The sequence below is a fragment of the Macrotis lagotis genome, chromosome 1 (assembly GCF_037893015.1).
Source record: "Macrotis lagotis isolate mMagLag1 chromosome 1, bilby.v1.9.chrom.fasta, whole genome shotgun sequence".
NCBI lineage: Eukaryota > Metazoa > Chordata > Mammalia > Peramelemorphia > Peramelidae > Macrotis > Macrotis lagotis.
Window position 1 is genome coordinate 682,067,278 of NC_133658.1, and position 24,524 is coordinate 682,091,801.

General features: G+C 34.6%; 1 protein-coding gene across 15 annotated transcripts in view; it reads left to right on the plus strand.

The window, feature by feature from the left end:
* SESTD1 (SEC14 and spectrin domain containing 1) overlaps positions 1-24,524 on the plus strand; it is a 141,735-nt gene that overhangs the window by 31,896 nt on the left and 85,315 nt on the right. For 9 of the 15 annotated variants that reach the window (XM_074215598.1, XM_074215594.1, XM_074215587.1 and 6 more), the window contains 4 exons: positions 7,025-7,089; positions 10,316-10,368; positions 10,922-10,998; positions 18,361-18,469. In XM_074215598.1, coding sequence (XP_074071699.1) covers positions 10,944-10,998; positions 18,361-18,469 — 164 coding nt within the window. In that variant the 5' untranslated portion in view covers positions 7,025-7,089; positions 10,316-10,368; positions 10,922-10,943. The remainder of the gene's footprint in view (positions 1-7,024; positions 7,090-10,315; positions 10,369-10,921; positions 10,999-18,360; positions 18,470-24,524) is intronic. The other 6 variants (XM_074215599.1, XM_074215593.1, XM_074215596.1 and 3 more) reach the window with 1 other exon arrangement.

Sequence of the window (24,524 nt, forward strand, 5' to 3'; positions counted from 1 at the left end):
TCTTTGGTGTTTTAGGAGGGAAACAGCAATTTGCTCATCTGTGTTATTCTCTGGGTGCTTTGAAGCAAATATCTCTGAATTAACCTTGTAAAAGAACTGACATAGAAGAGAGATATGCTTTCTTATTTATACCAAGATTATTTTAATGTTCTTTCCCTTCTCTGTCTTGGATTCACTGGTTTTCTTCAAAACTTGGCTCATGTCACCTTCCATAGCAGCCTTTTGCTAGTCACCCTATCAATTAGTGATTCTCCATCCAAAGTAGTCTCTTAATTTGCTTTGTATGTATGTATATACTTGACTCCACCAATAAATGTGAGCTTTTTGAGGCTAGGGACTGTTTGTGTTTTGTTATTTTATGTTTAGGAATGAACTGGCACATTATTGATACTAAATGTCCTTTTTTTAGGATTTTTTTTAGGTTTTTTTTTAGGATTTTTTTGCAAGGCAGTGGGGTTAAGTGACTTGCCCAAGGCCACACAGCTAGGTAATTAAGTGTCTGAGGTCGGATTTGAACCCAGGTACTCCTGACTCCAAGGCCGGTGCTCTATTCATTGCGCCACCTAGACCCCCCCCATCCTTCATTCTTGAAGAAAACCATGACATAAGGGAGATGATGCCATGGCAAGCATATGAATTGTATTTGAGTGGTGGGGGGGTGCTGTGCTAAGTCACCAGCCTTACTTTCTCTTCCAGAGTCATCTGGGTTCAGTGACCAGATATGAATCAGGACTGGGGATGACTCTGGATGCCAGGAATCAAGGTTTAAGTGACTTGCCCAAGGTCACACACTAGTTTCATATCTGAGACTGGATTCGAATTTCCTGACTCCCAAGGCTAGTGACTCTCCATTTACTGTGCCACCCAGCTTACCCTTACTGATACTAAATAAATATATATTAATTCTTTCAAAAACTTTGACCCAAAGCAGTTAGTTCAAATATAGCACATTGGTGGAAGCCAGAACTAGAATTCACACTTTTTAACTCCTAGATCTGTGATTTCCTTTATATGATAGAAATAATAATTTTTGAAGGTTAAAGATCAATAATACTTGTGTTTGGGATAGTTACAATTAGATGACAAAAGGAGATCAGTGACATCAGGTGAGGGGTTTGACTTTGTTATATACTGGTAAAAATTTGAAATGGTTTTGCCTTTCTTGAACATTAAAAAATATTACTGTTATAATAGACTCTTATGTATTAACTGTTTCTGCTCATTATTGCTACCTATCTCTGAAACTTAGAGCAGGAGCAGCATCCTTGATTAGATATATTTTACTGTTTTGGGATTTAGTAGGAAGAGCAATAACTGAATGCTGAATACAATAGCACATATAACTTATTCTGTAGACTCATTCTGAGATTGTTAAAGCTGAAAGAGATTATGGAGCGAGATTCACTTTCTTTGTAACCATATTTTCTTGCTATCTTGTGAACAACATTGTCATGGAGTTTGACAGTCTGAGTATGATTTTGATGTAAATTTTCAAAAAAGAACAAAACAAAATAAGGTGTTTTAAGGATTGGGTAATAATTTGAGAAGCAAAAAATGTGAATATTGAATATGTATTGCTTCAGTAATATTGTTCCTTATAAAGAAAACTATGAATCTTGGTCTTTACCAGAAATTAGTTTACTGAAGTAATATGTTGACAGGGCTTTTGTTAAAGGCAGTTGGAGCTACAATATTGACCCAAATGATAAGATCCTCCAAGCAAGGTTTCATTTACTGGTCAATAGGCAGCTAGGTGGCACAGCCTTTGGGTCAGGAGGTTGGAACTTCACACCTGACCTCAGACACTTGACATTAACAGTGTGATTTTGGGCAAGGCACTTAACTCTGATTACCTCACATCCAGGGTCATCTTCAATTGTTCTGATTTCACTGGATCCAGATGGCTGTGGAGAAGAAAATAAGGCTGGTGACTTTGCTCAGAACTCCCTCACTCAAATTCAGTTCATGTGCTTGTCATGTCATCATCTCCTTGTTGTAATGGTCCTCTTTAAAAGTGAAGGACCGGGGCAGCTAGGTGGTGCAGTGGATAGAGCACCAGCCCTGGAGTCAGGAGCACCTGAGTTCAAATCTGGCCTCAGACACTTATTACCTAGCTGTGTGGCCTTGGGCAAGCCACTTGCAAACAAACAAACAATCAAATAAATAAATAAAACCTAAAAAAAAAGGGAAGGACTGATAAAATCATCATCAACATTACTGGGCGATGGAAAATTTAGTTATTTTAATAAAATTATTCTTGAAACCACAAAAAAACAAAGAAAAGAACTACTATTTTAATCTTGTTTTTTTTAAAGCAGTGCATTTCACTTTTACAGCAAATTTTACATTTATTTTAATTTCATAATTATTCTGTGAGTAAGGTAGAGCAGAAATTATTCTTCTCAATTTCTCTAGATTCAATACCAGATCTCCGTTTTTTTTAATTAGCCCAGAAGCACTGAGTTAAGAACATTGGGGAAATACTTGGGTAGTAAAAAAGCGTCCTTAGCCCTCACCTTGAAGAATTTATCATATTGTTTATAGAAATAAGGTGCAGTTGTTCCAAAAATCTGAATACTGTTTTAAGTTATTAAAATTGCTATAGCTTAAAACTCTAAGACTTTTGACACTTAAGAATTATAGGGAAATTTCAAAGTAATATAAATAATTTCACTAATAAAAATGATAAGGTTTGCTTAATTAGTCCCTTGCATAGGTCTTTAGAGAACAGTTTTTCAGAATGTAAACACTCCAACCCTACAGCATCATCATATTTGTACTATGATAAGCAATGGACAGCCCATGAATCACAAGAAAATGAGTATGATCCCTCAGTTATTAACATTTACATCCTTTTAAATGAATTTTTTTGGAAATTATAGAAAACATTCACATGGGATATGTAGTCATGGGTAGATTGAGATCTATATTGCTAGAAAGGATTTCTGTATTAATGAGGTAATAGATCCATTTGAGTTTTCTAAATTTTAAATTTCAGGACTATTTGTTATTTATGAATATTATTAGTAAAAATCTATTAAAACCTTATTTCTCCCAGTATGATTTCAATTAATCTGTTTGGGTTCTTAAATAGGATTTTTAGTACACTTTGAGGCTTAAGTATTTTTTCATTGAAATAAAACTAATTTCATCGTTAGGAAAATATTTTGATTTTAATATTTAGAAGTTTGCTTTATTTATATGAATTTCAGAACCATATCTATTTTATAAAGTTTTAATACACATATATACACATAGATACACATATATAATGTAGATCTCCTTAATAATAGACATTAATATGCTAATTGAAAAATATTTTATTCAGTAAAGCAAGGAACCTATGACTTCATAAGGCAGTATTTTAAAACAATGTGTTTATTTCATTTCCATAAATATTAAAGTCTTGGGGAGGAAAAAGTTTTAGTTCTTCACATCCTTAAAAAATTTAATATAACATACTGATTTAACAGTTATCAATAAATATTTATTAGATTTTTTACATTTTTCAATATTTTCAGGTTTTTCTATTGAATAAAAATCAAGCTTTAATTCATCAAGTAGCTTTAATTCTGGTAGTGCTTTGAATCTGGGTTTGCTAGAATTTCTGAAGAATTAATGCTACAGCTTCCCAAAGTAGCAGTGGAAAGGAAAGGAGTATGATATGTGGGAGTAGGCTGTAATTTCTTAGCCCCCCAAACTGGTATAGAATTGTTATAGATAAGTCATGGTGAGACCAAATAGAGGAAGCCAGTCAGAGTAAAAGTGCCATGGAATATGAAGCAAAACTTATGAGAACTTTTTAAAAAGTGAACATAGTGTTCAGATTTGGTGGTATTGTTATTTTTTATTTTGTCTGGATTTGGATGGCAATGTCCATAACAGGTCTCCCAGGGTTGTCCTAGCTCTCTGAACTGCTGAGAGGAGCAGCATCCATCATAGTTGATCATTATTTGGCTCTTTCCTCTAGTTTTTTACAAACTTGTTTTTTTCCCTTCACTATTTTCACATTTATGAAGTAATATGCTTATAATCTTCAACTATACTTCATAACATGGCATGAATGAGTTTATGTTCTAATGTTTTTGGCTGATGTGGGTCTTCTGCTTGGCAAGGAGATTAAATGTTTACTACTAATGATTACTAGGCTCTTTTTGGATCTTCCTCTTATCTAGGTGAGAGATAGTTTGTGTCAGTGTACTTTTTATCATTTGTCATTTTAATGCCTCAGCAGTTAGTTTTAATAGGTTAGATTGGAATTGTTTTAATTGTGTATCACAGTTGATGGCATGTTTTCTTATTTTATTCTTCTAATTTGGTATTGATTTTGAACTTTGCTTGCTCTTGTAAGTCCAGAGTTTTAATTGATTCTGAAATGACTACCACAGCATTAACCATTCATTTCCTATCTGTTAAAATCAATTTCTTCTTTTTTTTTTTCCTTCTTTTTTTGGGGTGGGGTGGGAGAGGTGATGATATTTGGTGTTGTCCATATCCAGGGATACTCAGATTTTTTTTTTTTTTTTTTTAGGTTTTTGCAAGGCAAATGGGGTTAAAGTGGCTTGCCCAAGGCCACACAGCTAGGTTCAGATTTCTTCTTAAGTCAATCATAGCTACAGGTGTATAGTATTCAAATTTTTGGTTTCTCACTATTTCTTATTGGTGAATGTCATTTTCCAATTTTTTTTCCTAATCATCCTCCCTTATGTCTGTCAAGTGTTGAAACTTTTATTTGGCTCCCTGTCTTGGAAGCACTGGATTGAATGTAGTAAGATGATATTTAATAGGGACAAATGTAAGACTAACAAGTGAGTTCAAAAATCAGTTCCACAAAGCTGAGATGCTGGGGTGTGGTTAGAGTTTAGTGGATTGGAAGTTCAATATGAGCCACCAGTGTGATGGAATAGCCAAAACAGTTAATGTGATCTTGAATAGCATAAGGAAAGGCATAATAACTTTTGGAAGTCAGGAAGTGATGATAGTTTTATTGGATTCTGCACTGTTCAAACCATGTTTCGAATATTGTCTTTTCTGCATGATATAATTTGAGGACATTGATTGGGAAAAAACATTCTGAAGAAAATAACAAGGATAGGGTGAAGTGCCTTGAATTCATTTCCTATGACAATTGGTTGAAGGAATTTGGAATGTTTGGTTTAGATAATAGAAGACTCTTGGGTGCATTCTAGCTGTCTTTTAAATATTTGAGGGCTATCACATGACAAGCTTGTTTTTTCTTTCTATACTTTTAACTTGATGATCTCTGCCTCCTTTGGATCAAGTTACCATTTTACAGATAACTCCCAGAACTGTGTACCAGCCTTATCTCTCTTCTGAGCTGCAGTTCTCTATCACCAATTGAACAATTCCTTATCTTCCAGCTCTCATGGTCATACATTTTTGTTTGTTTGTTTGTTTTGATTTTTGCAAGGCAGTGGGTTTAAGTGACTTGCCCAAAGTCACACAGATCAAATTTGAACTCAAGTCCTCCTGACTCCAGTGCACTAACCATCTAGGTGAATATTTCCTACTAATTGTCACTTGGACACATCGAATTTTCAGTATCCAAAACAGAACTCATCTTATATCTTCCTTCTATTCACCTCTCTTTGCTAGTCTTTCTTATTACTGTTAAGGGAAGCATCATCCTTCAATATCTTGATGTCGGCATCAGTTTCTCTTTTTTGACTTCAAACTATATCTGACCAGATGTCATTTTTTTGCTTTTTTTAAAACTCCACAGTTTCTCCCACACATGTCCCCTTCACTCCTTTCACATAGACATCACTGTCATCTCCTCTTGCCTAGATCTCTGCAAGGTGTTCCTTTGGGTATCCCTTCAGGTCATCTTCTACACAACCTCCAAAGGGATATTCCTCAAGTGAAGAGCTGACTAGGTCACTGACATTCAGCAAAATTTCCTCATTGCATCTCTCTGGTTTTTCAAGGTTTTCACAGAGTGGCTCTTTTTTTACATTGTCATTTTTTTTCTATATTACTCCCATCTATACACAATCATATAGGTCTACTTGTTCTCAGATATGGCATTCCCTAAGATTTTACAATCTTTACACTTTTGCACTGGTTATCTATTATACCTTGAATGCTCTTCATCTCTTGGATTTATTATTGTTACTGTTGTTATTTTGTCTGTTTTTTTTTATCCCTAGAATGTTGGACATTGCCCAACACAGAGCAGATGCTTTATAAATGCTTATTGATTTGTTGACTCAGAATCTCTATTTCTCTCAAAACACAGTTCAGATATCATTTTCTGAATAAAGACTATCTTGATTACTTCAGTTACTTGTGCCCTTGTTTCCAAATTATCTTGCATTACATGTGTGTATGTATATATATATATGTATGTATGTACACACACATGTGCGTGCGTACGTGCTTTTTTTTCTTGGTACTTGGAGAGGTTGATGCTTCTTTCCATCCCCTAAATGTAAGATTCTTGAAGTCAAGGACTGTTTCCTCTATGTTCTTGGGTCCTCTGGATCTGGTACAAGTTTGTTCTTGATTTATTGGTAGATATCCAAGTTATTACTACTATAGAATGCTGATTGAGATGACTTTACTAACTACTGCCTATCTGCAGGATTTCTTATCTCTTTCTAATCTTTGTGAGAATAATCTACTCATGCGAGAGGCAATATAGTTCAGTAAAACCAGCTCTGAATTTTTGATCAGGGGGACCTCTATTCAAATCATGCTTCTGTCATATAGTCTTATGTCACTTTGGATAAGCCATTTGGATAAGCCACAATGGACTTTTTCCCATTTATCTCCAAGCACACCACTTGTTACCAAATTACCAATTACTTGTGAGGTTTATAGAATTCAAGATGCCACCATACTTACTACTTGACAATTATTTTACTGTTTTGAATAAAGTAATAATAATACCATCCTGAATTTGTATAGTATTTAAAGTTTGTAGATACTTTACAGATTTGATATATTTTGCTCTTTACAAAAACCTTTAGAAGTAAGTTCTATTGTTAATCTCTTTTTATAGGTAAGGAAACTGAGCCTGAGAGGGTGAAGTGACTTCTCCATGTTAATAACTAGTAAATGACTGAGGTAAGATTTGAACTCCGGTCTTCCTGCTTGCAAAGTCAAGTGCTGTCTTCACTATGCCACCAGGCTGCTTTCTGTAATTCTCCTTCAATAAGACTATAGTATTATAGATTTAGAGATGGGGAGAAGCAACTTTAGAGAAGTCATCTAATTTTGTTGCCTTATGTTTTAAAAAAGTGAAGAAGCTGCTACCCAGAGTGATTAAACGTCTTAGCCAAGGATACTTAATAAATAGATACGGTTTATATTTGAATCTAGGTTTTCTGACTCTAAATGTCTCCCATGTGTTGAAAAAATTCATAAAAGATTTTTTTTGAAAGGTGCTGCCAAAATAACTTTATTCATTGACATTTTGATTATTATTCCCAAGCAAGGCATAAATTAGGGAGACAAACAAAAAAAAAATTTGTGTTACTGTTGTTTAGAGATTTCCAATGGATGGTGAAGTTCTGCAGTATTACTTCTGGTAACACTGTACTGATTGCAGTACAGCAGAACCCATCCACAGTCATTCATAAATATTCAAGTTATAAGTTTGTATTGGAAAATCAAAATAGATGAAGAATATTTAATACCTAGACTATATTGGATGAACAGACATTTGAGTTGGTCCTTCAGGACATAGATTTTTGACAAATAATATTGCTAGACAGTGACCTTTAAACAATATTAAATAGGAGGATTAAATTTGGCAAAAGAATAGTACTTTCAGTTACTTCAAATTTTCTTCTGAAACAAAATAAAACAAAATGTAAGGATTGGAAAGGATGACTTTTAAATTCCATTCCAGTTTAAATTTGTGATCTTATGCATGATGTCATCTCTTCCATGTCTATTTAATTTTGGTATAGTCTGAAGTTATTCCTGAAGAATAAAAATTATGAATCAGACAAAGGACAATAGAGAGTAGCATGTTTAGTCATTCAGTAATAATCTGACTCCATGTGACTCCATTAACTACTTTGTTTATGAGGATTTTTTTGGTAAAGATAGTGGTTTGTCATTTTATTCTTCAGTGTCTTCATTTTATAGATGAAGAGCAAGATGGAAAGTGACTTCCCTAGGTCACACAACTTGTAACTGTCTGAGATCAAATTTGAACTTGGATCTTCCTAACTCTAGACTGGATGCTCTGTCCACTGCACTACCTAACTGCCTCAGAGAATAGAGTGAAAACAACTAAACTAATGACATGTGCTTAAGAATGTCATAAAAGATTAAAAAATGTATGATTTGGGAAAAATGTGGGCTGGTCATTTTTGGGTGTGAGAAAAAACAGAAAGACAGCTTTTATTCTGTCCCGAATTTTATCAGAAGAACTAGAGGATGGGGCGGCTAGGTGGTGCAGTGGATAGAGCACTGGCCTTGGAGTCAGGAGTACCTGAGTTCAAATCTGGCCTTAGATGCTTAATAATTACCTAGCTGTGTGGCCTTGGGCAAGCCACTTAAACCCCACTGCCTTGCAAAAACCTAACCAAAAAAAAAATAGAGGAGAATCTCCCAGTATATTGGATTGAACTTCTCTGGAGGATTCATGGATCTCATGGAAAAGGAAGAGTTGTACTGAGTGAAAGGGAAGGGATGAATATTATTCCAGGGTCTACATTAGGAGGGCTTAGGGTATTTGTAAGACAGGAGAAAAATGGAGAGGGAGAAATCAATCTGAAGAGTTTGGGAGGAGTCAAGACCCAGATAGGTTGGAAGGGATTGGTATGAGAGTGTAGAGTAGAACTGTTAATTTTGAAGAGGGGAAAGAAGGGAGGAGAAAAATTTTGCATACAGAGACTAATATTTAGAAATATTGAGATTAGATGGAAGAGCCAAAAATGTGTGATGACAAAATTAAGTGGAATCTTAGGATTGAAAACTTAAGGTGAATAGGAATGATGTTTTAAAAAAAAAGGTATCTTCTAATTCAGGCTTTCCTGTAATTGAAGGTGTTAGACTTCAATGCAGCATCTATTAAAGATAGTTCTGAAATGGGTCAGAATCAGCATATACAATTGTTGATTGCTATAATGATATTGTTAGGTATAGCAAAGCTGAGTTACTAGTATAGTCAGAGAAGAAAGTTTTGTGATTTGAAGGGAATCAGGAAGGTTCCTTTTGCCCTCATCAAAATTTAAACAATAGAAATCCCTTAAATTTTATCTATTGATTTTGATTCTAAGTGATTTTTCCCTTTTTTTTGATCTCACAGAAATATATGTGTGTGTGTGTGTGTGTGTGTGTGTGTATGTAGACATTTATTTGCATGTATATATATACACCCATACACAAATCATACATGTATATAAATGTATCAATAGCTACATGTGTATACTTATAGGGATTAAAAAATATTCCTATATATAGACATCCATTAGTCTATTGATATATCTTCTTATATAAGGCAATTTTTGTCTTTTTTAAAAATCTTCCAGAGAGCATCTACCCAACATGTTGGAGACTTTCTGGTTTGCTTTATTTTTTTTGTTTGCTCACTTGTTCATTAATTCATTCATTTCTAATTGTTTTAACAATTCATAAGGCCCCAGTTCAGCTGTATGTTAACGTTTTTCTATTTTTGGTATATGGCTAACCCATGTTTTCTGATGATATATATATCCTTGATGATGTTTTTATACAAGCATTAGGGCAACATGTACTTTGCCCAGAATCTGCCATACAGTTGGATAGATAACCTGGTGAATTAGCACATTGATATATCTCATATGGGCATACCAAAAGAAGTGAATTGGGCCCAGATAGGAACAAGAGATCCAGCTGGTTTCTATTTGATTAAACTTTTCAGTTAATTTTTTTTTGTTTTGTTTTATTTTGTTTTGCAAGGCAGTGGGGTTAAGGTCTTGCCCAACAGTTACATGGCTAGGTAAGTATTAAATACCCGTGGCTGGATTTGAACTCAGGTCCTCCTGACTCCAGGGCCATTGGTCTATCCACTGGGTTACCCAGCAGCCCCAACTCATTTTTAATACTAATATTCTTTTTTCCTTCTTTTTTTTGGAAAAAATTTATTTTGTTTTACAATCCCCCCCCCCCCCATTCTTGCTTCCTTCCCCCGACAGAAAGCATTCTGTTAGTCTTTACATTGGTTCTATGTTTGTTATACATTGATCTCAATTGAATGTGGTGACAGAGAAATCATATCCTTAAGGAAGAAAAATAAAGTATGAGATAGTAAAATTACATAATAAGATGATGTTGTTTTTTTTTTTCTAATTTGAAGGTGATAGTCTGGTCTTTGTTCAAAGTCCATAATTCTTTCTCTGGATACATATGGTAATACTAATATTCCTTTAAAAATTATCTTTGCATGAACACATTAAATTTTCTAACAGAAATAAACAAGGCATAATGGAAAATGACATAAATTCACAAGCTCTTGTTATTTACAACTACTAATCCCTAATATCTTCCCATTGATACTATTATGTGCTGCAAATTGTGGGACATCAGGATCTCAGAAGAGTTAAATTTAAGATGATCCAAAGGGCAATAGAAAGACTGTAGGAGGGCTATAGAAAATTACAAAAGCCTTAGGACCATGCCTACTTTTTGAGAAATTTGATAAGAGATTGATTTCTCACATCAAAAGAAGAAAACCTAATAAAAAGCATGTTTTGCAGCATCTATACCTTATAAAAGGGGAGGGGAGTAATATTGTCTTTCTTCAAAATGATATTTCAAACTAAGACTTTTACTTAAAACATTGATGTCAAAGTAAAAGAGTTTTTATAAAAGTAAATAGGCTGCCTCATTTGTTGTTAAACCAGAACATATTTTGATGAAAATAATTTCTGTATCTTAAATATTTACTTCCTTTTGTTTTCAGAAGTGAAGAAGTAATTGAAGTAATGGAAGCTACAGTAATATTACCCATTCTGAAGAAAAAACTTGCCTTTCTTTCTGGTATGCTTTTTTTCTTTAAATCATATTTTATGGCTGTTATGTGGTTTTTGATTCAGAGGTATTTGGACTTTTTCTGATAACTTTGACAGAAATGTAGTTTGGTTTTGAATAAAAACCTTTTTTCAAAGATATCTGTAAGACATATTTTAATCGGAGCCAAACCTGTCATTTTTGATACTTGGTAGGCCAGGTTTTTATTGTTCTATAATTTGATTAAAATAACCTTCATAAGTTCGGTATCCTGATGTTTTACATCTTTTATAAAATGTGATAATACAGGTCAAGAATAATTGACTAACTGGTATCCAAATACTTGCTTTTGTAATATAGTTTTTATAGTATATTATCTTCCTCCATCTTCCATTGGAAGTTTGAACACACAGGAGAGTTATAAAGCATTAATTACATTATTTTCATTTAAAATATTTGAGGATTTTGAGTCAGATTAGTTGAATCATTAATTGAATACTATAGTTTCCCCCCAAAAAATCTACCTAAACTCCAAACAAGAAATTGCTATATTAAATGTGAAATAAAAATGACTTATTAATATAATTTGATAGCATTGCTCTAGAAACTTAGTACTTTTCCTGTAAAAGTTACACAATTTCACAAACTTGATGTTTTTAGATTCAGTCTAAGAAATCCATTAATATATTTATCTCTGTATTATCATCGAGGAATTGGTAGGCTTTGCTTAGGAGGGGGTGAATACTCCCTTGACATTTATGTAAACTAATGAATTCTTTTCAACACACATACACACACAAACATACAACCACATGCAATGTACAGAAGCAGTCTAACTCAGGAGCAGAGTGTTTGATAAATCTAGAGACTTCTAATGACTGGTAAGTATTCAATATTTAATAAAAATTACTGGAAAAAATGGAAAGCAGTTTGATCGAAATTTAATATAGACAAATGTCTCACACTGTATACCAAGATAAACTCCAAATTTATACATGGCTTATATATAAAAAGAGACTTCATTAGGAGACCAGAGGAAATTGGTGGGGTCCATAGCAGTTCTGACATTCTAGTAGGTTGTCAGACCTGACTTTAGGGACAAAAGACTAATTGAACCATCTAAGTACCTAGTTCCCTCTGAAGTTTCCCTCTGTATAACTGGCATTTTTGCATGGTGTGGCCACCATATAGTTTTTATCTGGTCAAGTGAATGACTTAAGGTTTGGGGCAGGTAAGAATGTATGAGGTTGCCAGTTATTTCATACTTGGTGCTTGTCTGGCATTGGGATATGGGAAGAAGAGAAATGAAGGAAGGTCTGTGAGGAAAGCCCAAACTGACAATTAGCCCATTAAGACACAGGTTAGGATGTACCTGATAGCCAGATATCACATGCTTGCCCAGTGATGTGTTGTGGTTTCTAGCTGATAATGGGAGAAAGTGAAACCAATTTAAGTTCAAGAGGACCTCGCAGGAGCCAGACCATTTCCAATAGTCCTGATTCCTATCAGTCAGACCATGGGGTGGAATGATTCTGGTAAAGGCAAGTGAGAAGGATGCTTTGCATAGCATGCCCCTCACTAAAATAAACATAATTGTGCAACTCATGCCACTAATCACTTTGTTGTTTGATGTGGCCCTCTTCAATAACAAAGTAGTAGTTTTAGCAAATTAGAGGTGCAAGGGTGGAAGAAGAATTCATGCCCAAAGCAAAAGAAAAGACCAAAGAAAATAAAATGAACTATTTTGATTTCCAATGCAGAATTTTCGCATAAACCAAACTTAATGCAGTTAAAATTAGAGGAGAAATAGGTAGCTGGGTAAACTTTTTGCAGAGAATTTGATAAATATTTCATATATATGAGATACATGAAAATTTGAATCAAGTTTATAGAACTAAATACTATTCTAATAGATAAATTGTCAAAGGGTAACAGAAAGCAATTTTTAAAGGAAGAAATCCAAGTTACTAAAATAGCTCTATTGAGGCTCAAAATTACCAATAACCAGAGAAATATAATGTAGTCCTGAGGTTTTACTTCACACCCATCAAGATTACAAAAGAGGTATTGACAACTATTGGTGGGAGGAGGAGTGGGAATACAGGAAAACAAAATGTCAATCATTGCTGTTAGTCTTTGTACCATACTTTCTGGAAAGCAATTTATAGCTGTGCCTAAAAGGACAGTTGATAAATTATTTGTAATCACTGCTAGATCTATACTTACAAGAAATCAAAGAAAGTGAGAATAGACCTTATATGTACAAGGATATTTATAACATAGTAGTAGCCTCAAACTGGAAAATAAGGAGGTGACTACCTTTTGAAGAGTAGCTTAACGTACTGTGGTACATTAATGTCATGGAATGTTGTTATGCCATTAGAAATGATGAAATGGACAGTTTCAGAGAAAACTAGAAATATCTCTATAATACAGATTGAAGTGAATACAATTTGAAGGACAATTCATCAACAACAAATAGAGAAAAATAACATTGAGAGAGAGTTTAGAATTTTGAGTATTGGAATAACAAACCAGAATTCCAGAGCCCTGAAGATGAATCATATTATTCCAGCCAGCTAGAAGGAAGATGGACTTTAGATTTAAAATAAAGTATGTCGGGGCAGTTAGGTGGCACAGTGGCAGACACTTAATAATTACCTAGCTGTGTGGCCTTGGGCAAGCCACTTAACCCTGTTTGCCTTGCAAACCCCCCCCCCCAAAAAATAAAATAAAATAAAGCATGTCATATTTAGTCATGGCTAATATGGGATGCATTTTGTTGGAATATGAATATTATAAGGTTTTATTTTATTAATCTATGGGGAACTAAATAAGAGAAAGAGATAAGGGCTTGTATAAACTAAAAAACAATATATACCAATTTAACGAATCTTCTCTAGAGCTATATTATCATTATAATTTGTTATAATTATATATCTATAGAGATATTTATAACTTCACATTTTATTTGTTTTGTTGTTCTTCCCACTTAAAATGTTTTAATCATTTATATTTATTTTTACAGAGTCTGTTCAGTTGTGAAACAAATTTACATAAGTATTCCTGTACTCTTCAAAATTCCTTATATTCATTAATTTTTAGTGTAACTTTAATATTCCATTACATTCATGTATGAATCTCAATGTGTATAACGGTCATGTCAGTGGACATCTATTGTTTTTTTTCAGTTTTTTGTATTACAAAATTGTGTTGCCATAAATATATTTTTGGATGTAGGATCTTTTTCCTTCCCTGTCATTGACTTATTCAAGCTACATGCCTAATAATAGAATCTCTGGGGCAAAAGTTATTTTAGTTACTTTTCATAGCATAATTCTAAATTTCTTTACAGAATGGTGGACCAATTCATAACTCTAGCACAAATACATTTCCAAATTCCCATAATCTCTTCAGTATTAACTGCCCTTTTTTTTGACATGTTCATTTTGAGATGCATACGTGATATCCATATGATTGAGATCCATATGTGATATCCAGCAGGACAGTAGAAAAGAAAAAATTTGTACTAGAGTGAAATTTGTAGAGATGGTAATTGAATGAACTAATAGGTGTTGATGAAATCACTAAAAGAGGGGAGAGGAAATAGAGAGAAAAGGACCCAGAACAGCTTTCTCTGAAATTGTCCCATTTCATTATTTCTAATGGCATAACATTCCACTACATTCATATACCACAGTACGTTAAGCTACTCTTCAAGAGGTAGTCACCTCCTTTTTTTTTCCAGTTTGAGGCTACTACTATGCTGCATATATAAGTTCTATTCTCACTTTCTTTGATTTCTTAGAGGTATAGATCTAGTGGTGGTTACCAACAGTTTATCAACTGCCCTTTTAGGCACAGCTATAAATTGCTTTCCAGAATGTATGGTACAAAGTCTGCCAACAGTGGATTGACATTTTATGTTTTCCTCTATTCCTGCTCCTCCTCCCCTAATAGTTGTCAGTGTCCTCTTGGAATTTTCCAGAACCAAGCCTTGAGTAATACCCACAGTTACTCTGTGGGAAAAGATGGTGATCCAACAAATTTAGAATGATCAGACAGATAGAAAGTATTGTTAATGGAAGGGGAGGGAGGGAGCATCAGAAATCGCAGATAGTTCAAATCTATGGAAATACTCTTTCTATTTCCACTGATAAATATTCTGCCCTTTATAAATGAAGATTAATTGTTAAGAGAATATCCTAGCTACTACTCTTTCTATTCTACTCTACTACCTGTATTAGAGGCAGTTAAAGGAAGTGCCTTTCAGAGTCTACTCCTTTGAAGTAGATTACATATAATGAGGGATTGGTAGGATGTTTTTGCTCAAATACTGGATGATCTCACTGTGATTTTAAACTAAAAATGGAGGATAGTGGTGAGAGTTACAGTAGCAGGTATAAAATAAGCATAGCTGTAGCAATAGTGATACTGAATCATACATATAGGAAAATGCCTATAGATAAAAGAATAGAAGCAGTACTTAATGGCTTATATTTAGTACATTTAATATTTAATGTTAATGTCCAAACTCAAATGGATCTGTTATCTCTTTGATTTAGGGCTTGTCTTCAGTGATCCAGAGTTGCATTAATTTAGAACTTATCTTTAGTGATTCAGAGTTACAACCTAAATATGCCCATCCTTGTAACTCAGGTCCTTGTCCTTAAACAAATTTGTCATGTGGGATTCATCTGACTTGTCTTGCTTTTTCTTCACATTGTGTATACATCATTGTAGTACTCTGCCCTCACTTTTTTTTTTTTTAAGGTTTTTGTAAGGCAAACGGGGTTAAGTGGCTTGCCCAAGGCCACACAGCTAGGTAATTATTAAGTGTCTGAGACCGGATTTGAACCCAGGTACTCCTGACTTCAGGGCCGGTGCTTTATCCACTGCGCCACCTAGCCACCCCTGCCCTAACTTTTGCTATGTGACCAGACCATTTTCTTTTCCGAGTTCTATATGATCTCATTTATACTTATTCTTATTTTGAGTTCTTGAAAGATATTTATTTCTACCTACTCACATATTCTTTGTTTCTCTACATTGTCCTCTGTGTGACACCCATTTTTAATTCTTTGGAGACAGATGTGTACTATTTATCATTGTTCCATAGCAACATAAGTAGAATATTAGTATTAAGGGGGCAGCTAGGTGGCGCAGTGAATAGAGCACCAGCCTGGGAGTAAGGAGCTCCTGAGTTCAAATCCGGTCTCAGACACTTAATAATTACCTAGCCGTGTGGCCTTGGGCAAACCACTTAACCCCGTTTGCCTTTCAAAAGAAAAAAGAATATTAGTATTAAAAGATCAAGATCAGTTAAGGAGCTCTGAAGTTTTCCAAAGAAATTCCAGACCACTTTTCTCCTTTTGTTTAATTTTGGGATCAATTTATCTATCTGTGCTTTCTGTCTTAGATACATGTTGATAGAAAAACTCTGTAGGGTATCTGTTTAAATGCATATTGAAAAAGCAATATATATATTCTTCATATGCTTTTCTGAATATATCTGTTTGAATAGATAGGCCAAAGAGGGCCTTTCATGAAAACCCAGCAGAGAATAACATAATCCATAGTGCAGTGATAAAGAAATTTTGCTTAAAATTTTATAGTTTCTTTTTAAATTCTTTAAGAAATGAATGAGTTGTTCACTTATTTTTCAGCATGATCCCATTTGGGATTTTCTTGATAAATTTGCTGAAATGTTTTTCCATTTCTTTCTCCAGTTCATTTTGCATATGAGGAACTGAGGCAAAAAGTGTTAAATGATTTTGCCCAGGGACATAAAGTTAGTTAAATATCTGAGACTAGATTTGAATTCAGAAAAATGTATGTTGCTAGCTCTAGGCTCAGCACTATCCACTGTGCCATATAGCTTCGCCAAGAATTGAAATAATGTATTAGTTTTGAGTGAACCACTTAAATAGTTATTAAATGTTGTTTCTAATTTTTTACTACATGAATCTTATTCTAAGTAATAAGTTTTGGTGATTATAGATGGATAAAATGGATATGATTTTGGGTAGATGGTACATTGGTTGCAGGTAGCATGTTTTCTGCTCTGAATTCACATATGAATCTGAAGTAAACCAAAAAAATCCAACAGAATTTAGAGAAGTAGGTTACTTAAATCTTTGTTTTTACAGTGAAAGAGGGAACTCTGTTACTTTCCTTAGGTAAAAATACTTGATTGAATCAGTCAATTAGAACTAGCTGAGAACAAAGTCTTACAACCTTCCTGAATCTGTTATAAATCATATGAGTGAAGTTGAGGTCATGTATTGAGTTACTTGTATAAAATGCAGCATTACTTCAGAACTGCAGAGAGATTTGGAAGGTCTGTCCAGAGAGAGGAAAGAATCGACCAGTAACTGGAGGAAAAGAAAGAAGAACTGATTTGTGGCAGATAAGGGAGAGAATGAGGCTAGGATAGCTTTTTTTAAAAATCCATAATCTAGTGTGTTTGAAGCATTTAACAGTTTCCCACTCCTTCTCCCCTTTCATTTCCTTGTTCTCTTTGGGTTACATTATGTCCGCTTCCTTGCCAGAATTGGTTTGCCTACTTCTTGAATGCATTCCTTTCTTCATAGAATCCCTAGCTTACTCAAAATACTCCATTAACTTCTTATATGAATCCTTTTTTTAATGCCCCTCCCCAAGTTATCACCATTCTCACCTTCTTAACATTACTTTGAATTACTTTGTTTATACTTTGCATTTATTTACTTATGTATATGTATACCTTTGGTAGATTGTAAACTCTTAGTCTGTCTTATAAATAATTGGTACATGATAAATATTTGTTGAATTGAAAAAACAATGACTAAATATCTATAGTATGCAAGACTGCTAGAAACAGCATTCAAAGACAAAATAGAAGAATAGTTCCTGATTTCTTAATTTCTTTTATGTAACAGTTTTGCTAGTTCTTTTCCACATGACTGCATAATGGATTTAGTTGGTTTTCATTTTAGTACTTTCACTTGTTGACTCATTTTTGTTATGTCTGTAGAAAGGAATTTAAATCTTTTAACCTTTTCCAAACTGCCAAGAAAAGCAGTAAGTTATAATAGATGGAGGATCAGTCATGAAAGCAGGAAGATGTGGGTTCAAGTCCTGCCTCTAACATTTTTTCAATATAGGTAAATTGCTTTATTTTGTAGCGATTTAATCAACTCTAGTTGTTGCTCTGTATGAAGGATGGAGTTCTTATATCCATATGGAATTTCCATATCCATACCCATTGCCCCCCCCAAAAGGAGGGAAAAACCTACCATAGATGATTACAAGGTTGAAAAATGTAATTGCTTTCCTTATTTCTAGATGTGATTTATTCATATAGTGCTATAGTGTTGATTAAACTAAAAATAAAAAATTTTTCTTTTCTAGGAGGGAAGGACAGACGAAGTGGCCTCATTCTGACCATTCCATTATGCCTTGAACAGACAAATATGGATGAATTGAGTGTTACTTTAGACTATCTTCTCAGCATTCCAAGGTGACTCCAAAGGTGTCATTTTTTGCAATTTTAGTTTATTTATTTACTTCTTTATAAAATAAGTTTATTTTTTGAAGTATAGACCCAGGACTTTACCTGTTCTCTTAGTAGGACAAAATGTGTTTTGATAATTTAAAAGTTTGGAAAAACTGTAATAAAAGTCAACTTATAATACAGATCAATTAGGAATTGTGTTAAATTTATATTATAGGGGAGGATAGGTGGCGCAGTGGATAAAGCACCGGCCCTGGAGTCAGGAGTACCTGGGTTCAAATCCGGTCTCGGACACTTAATAATTACCTAGCTGTGTGGCCTTGGGCAAGCCACTTAACCCCATTTGCCTAGCAAAAAACCTAAAATATATATATATAAATTAAGGATTATTTGCTATACATGGGGATTTAGTCACAAGGACTAAATTCCTTATATCTTTCTGTTAAATTTCAGTTAAGATATATAAGAAATTAGCTGCTTCATTTAGTATATTGCAGTAATGTTCTTGATGTTGTGAGGAAATTATTTTGTATAATTTTTTTTTTTTAGGTTTTTGCTAGGCAATGGGGTTAAGTGGCTTGCCCAAGGCCACACAGCTAGGTAATTATTAAGTCTCCGAGACCGGATTTGAACCCAGGTACTCCTGACTCCAGGGCCGGTGCTTTATCCACTGCGCCACCTAGCCGCCCTGTATAATTTTTTTTAAAAAAGTTGTTTGTATTCAGAGTATGTTATTGTTGTTGACACTAAAAAGGTAATAATACTTTTAAAGAATTCTCTCTTAAGAAACTGGAAATTTTAGAAAGTGAAGCTTCTGGGAGCTGAGAATTTCCTTGATGTAATTTATGATAAAACTTCCTTAGTATATAAGTAATGAGTAAGATTAATTGTGTACTAAGTATTGTGCTAGATCGAAAACAAACAATCCCTAGCCTCGGGGAGCTTGCATGCTAACATTATATGTATATATATGTATATGTATATATATATGTGTACATATATATACACATGCATAAACATAATTTAACACTCACATGTTTTTTACACATAATGCACATGTACATACATAGCACACATGTACACACGCATACAGAAAAAAGATAATTTTTTTGAGTGAGAAACATGATTGGCAAATTGGAAGATTAGGGAAGACTTTGGACTGGCTTTGATAAAGAAACTAGAGATTCTGAGCCATAGAAGCAAAGAGGGATTTGCATTCTGGGTATAGAATAGAAGCTAGTCTGAGCAAAAGCTAAGATGGGTTAAGATGTATGAGGAATATGAAAAATGCCAATTTGGTTGAATCATACATTATGTAAAGGTGAGTAATGTAGAGTAAGACTGGAAAGATAACTAGAGCCAGTTTCTAAAGGACTTTAAATGCCAGAGGATTTCTTATTTCATTCTAGAGGTAATTATAAGCCATTGGAGCTAGAAAGTGACATAGTCAAATCTGTGCTTTAGGATTGTTACTTTAGCAGATGAATGGAGGCTAGATTAGGGAGGAGAGATATTTGAGGCAGGAAAACCAAGGATTTAACTGCATTGCTTCTTTGTCAAGGTGATGTGGGTCTGATCTAGTTGGTAGTTGTTTAAATGAAGAGGAGGGAATGCATGGGGAGAGATATTTGCAGGGGAGGATTTGATAAGACTTGAAAATTGATATGGGGTGAGGGAAAGTGAAAAGTAAGGATGATACTGAGCTTAAGATTTGGGGTGACCAAGTCTGATCAAAGTAGCTCAAAAGAGGAATGGGTTTTGAGGAAAGGATATTTAATTTTAATTTTTTTGATATGTTGAATTTGAAAGGCATATAGGAAGCACATCTAGTGTGAAATGTCTATTGATGATGCGGTACTGGTGTTTATAAGACACTAGGTCTGGATATATGAATCTAGAAGTAATCTTCATAAAAGTGATAAATACTTTTGAGCTGATGAATTCATCAACAGTGAGTTTAAACAGAAATGAAAAATGGGTATAGGATAGAGCCTTAAGGCACACCCACAGTCAAGGGGAGGGAAGTGATGGATTATAATTCAGCAAAAGAGACTGAGTAGGCATGGTTGTTTATGTCAGAGGAGAATGAGGAAAGAACAGTGTCATGAATATCAAAGAGAAAGGGAAGTTCAAAAATGTCTAATGCTAGAGAGATTTAAAAAAGGATGAGAATTGAGAAAAGAATTTTAGATTTAGCATATAAGAAATCACTAATAATTTTAAAGAAAACATTTTCATTTGAGTGATGAAGTCATAAATCACATGCAAAGGGTCCAGTCTAGGTGAGTAGATTTAGAATTGAGGAGTATTTCCTGTACTCTTCCCTATATTTAATTCAGTCCAATTCAGTTTAGTAAGCATGAATAAGGTACTACTATGGAAGCTGGTGATAAAAAAATAAAATAAGATAAAAATAGTACCCTTAAGGGACAGCTAGGTGGCACAGTGGATAGAACACCTGCCCTGGAGTCAGGAGTACCTGAGTTCAGATCCGGCCTCAGACACTTAATAATACCTAGCTGTGTGGCCTTGGGCAAGCCACATAACCCCATTTGCCTTGCAAAAACTAAAAACTAAAAACTAAAAAAATAAAAAATTGTACCCTTCAGAAGTTTACAGTCTGATAAAGGAAATAAATATTCACACAAATAATTATAATACAAATGAGAATATGAAAATTGCAAAGTACTGAAGTCTACTTTGGAATCAGAAAAATATTGATTTTCTTGCTCCTTTTTAAAATGTATGGGTGAAATGGTGAATAGGAAAAGCAATAGACTGTAGATTGGTCAGAGGACTGGTTCATATTTATCTACTTCTATGTAGTTTCCAGGACTCCTGTGACTGACCTTCTGAATTCCCATTTTTCCTGTAATGAGTTGGTTATAGGGAACTAGGGATTTGGAGAGAAAGTAACAGAGATTTAGAGAATGAAAAGATAATAAAATATAATTGAAAAATTTTATAAGCAGCTCAAAATAATATGTTTGTAGGACTTCTAGCCAAGATGGTGGAGAGAGGTCAGGCACTGTGCTTAGATCTCCTAGCTTTCCCTCAGAACTAATATGAAATAAGCTTCTTAACAAAATTCAAATGCACAAAGTCCAGCGAAGAACAAAGGAGAAAAACATCTACCAACAAGGTCTGTCTCAGAGAAACATGGATGACCTGGGAACAGAGAGCAGAGAGGCAGCAGAGAGGCAGTACAGAGGCAGTGGGATGAGACCTGGACTAACCTCAGAACGGCCGTGGAAGCTTTTGGCTTTGTATCAGGCAGGAGAGCTCCAGCATTGGAGGGAGAGTTCAGCACAGCAGGTGGGAGACCTCCAGTATAGCTAGACATCAATCCAGTCAGCTCTGCTGGCCTGGAAGACCTGGGCCAAGGTTCTGTAAAGGGAATCTTCTCAGAACAAACACAGTAACAACAACACCCCCCCCCCCCCCCCCAGCAGATCTCTCTGGGTACTGAGTAAATAAGATTAACTACATAGCCTGAGGGCCCAGCACACATTGTTCAAGGATAACTCAGACCCTGCTGCTGCTCCCCCCAGGGAGTGGGCAACAAATCAAGGTTATAGACACTTCAGAGAAAGCCTCTAGCACCCTCTAGTGGGCGGCCCACTTGAAGTTATCAAACCCAGTCAGCAAGCCTCTAGGGTTTTCAAAACCAAAGGTCTGTGAACCAGCCCCTCCTCCAATGCAAGATCCTAGGAAAATGAAGAAAGGACAATGAAAGGGGGGGGTCCATTGAACTCTACCTTGAAGAGAAAGATCCTAACTCAGAGAGAGCTAGAACTTCTGAGGAGAAGTTGGTCTCCAGTCCAGAAAGACTTCTTAGAAGAGATCAGGAAGGAGTTTAAAAACCAATTGGAAAAATAAACCCAAGAGAAAATTATCACCTTTACAAGAGAAAATTAACATCTCACAATAAGAAAATAATTCTCTCAAAACCACAATTGGGCAAATGGAAAGCTCCTTCAGAAATAGAATTGACCTATTGGAAAAGGAGGAATTGTAAAAGGTAAATGAAGAAAATTCTTTTCTAAAAAAAAAGAATGGAATCTGTGGAAACTAATGACTTCATGAGTTAAAAATCATTGGGCTTCCTGATCACATTGAGGATAAAAAAAAAGTCTGTACTCAATATTTAAAGATCTTTTGAAAGAAAATTGCCCTGATATCATGGAACTAGAGGGCAAAATAGTTATTGAAAGAAGACATTAGTCCCCTTCTGAAAGGGATCCGAAAATGAGAACATCAAGAAATATTATGCTCAAATTTCAGAACTGTCAGATAAAAGAAAATTCTTCAAGCAGGCAGAAAGAAACAAATTTAGATACCAAAAGGCTACTGTAATGATTATACAGGTCCTGACTGCCATCAACATTAAGGGATCGAAGGGCCTAGAATATGATACTACGGAAAGCAAGGGAGCTTGGAGTTAAGCCAAGAATTCATTATCCTGCAAAATGGAGCCTTTTCTTCTAGGCGAAAAGAAGGATAGTTAATGAAATAGAAGGCTTCCAACTTTTCCTTATGAAAAGACCAGAACTAAATAGAAAATTTGGACTTCAAACAGGAGACTCAAGAGACACATGGAAAAGGAATAAAGGGAAATGAAAAATAAATTGCTGTCCAATAAGATGAAATTGGCTATGTCCCCACCTGGGAGAAAGATTCTCCTAATTCTTGAGAATTGTTACTCTGTTAGAGAGGTTATACTTAGCCAGAAGTAATGGACACTCATAACTTGTCTGTGAGTCAGAATGACGTAAAAACAGTATCTCCTTAAAAAGGGGGGGGCAGTAAAGAGACGGGAGGATGGAGGAGATTGGATGGGGTAAATCACATTACATGAAGAGGTACAAAGGACTTATTGCAAAAGAGTAGAAGAAGGGAGGAGGTGAAACCTCTTGAATCTTTTTCTGATCATATTTGGCTCAAAGGAGGATTAACACACATACTCTCTCAGTTAAGTTAAGAAACTTATTAACCTTTCAAATATTAAAAGGGGAAAGGGGTAGGGGGGGAATGGGGAACTAACAGAAGGAAGGGAAGGAAGAAGGGGCAAAGGAAAAGGAGAAAGATAGGGGAGAGTGGTGGATATAAGGGGGCAAACACACCGAAGGAGGTGGTATTCAGAAGTAAAATACTAGGGAATATATGGATAAAGTAAAAAAAAGGGGGGAAATGCAAACAGAGGGAAGATAACATAGAGGGCAATAAAGAGTTAGTAATTATAACTTTGAATGTGAGTGGGATGAACTCTCCCATAAAACATAAGTGAAAGCAGAGTGGATTAAAAACCAGAATCCTACAGTATGCTGCTTACAAGAAACTCATTTGAAGCAGAGAAATACATATAGAGTAAAGGTAAAAGGTTGGAGCAGAATATATTTTACTTCAGTTGAAGTGGAAAAAAGGCAGGGGTAGCAATCCTTATCTCAGACAAAGCAGCTGCTATATAGATCTCATTTAAGGAGATAAGGAAGGAAACTAGATCCTCTAAAAAAGGTACCGTAGACAATGAAGAAATTTCAATATTAAATATATATATATATGTGTATATATATATATATGTGTGTATATATATATATATATATATATATATATATATATATATATATATATATATATATATATATATATGCACCAAGTGGTATAACATCCAAATTCTTAGAGGAAAAGCTGCATGAGTTACAGGAAGACATAGACAGCAAAATTCTGTTGGTGGGAAATCTCAACCTTCCTCTCTCCAATTTAGATAAATCTAACCCTAAAATAAGAAGGAAGTTAAAGAGGTAAATAGAATGTTAGAAAACCCAGAAATGATAGACCTTTGGAGAAGACTGAATGGGGATAGAAAGGAATATACTTTTTTTTTTTCTGCAGTACATGGCAATTGCACAAAAACTATAAAACCAAGAGTTGGTTTTAGAAAAAAAATCAGTAAAATTGATACACCTTTGCTTAATTTGATTAAAAAGAGAAAGAAGAAAACCAAATTACTAGAATCATAAATGAAAAAAGTGAACTCGCACCAATGGGGAAATTAAAGTAA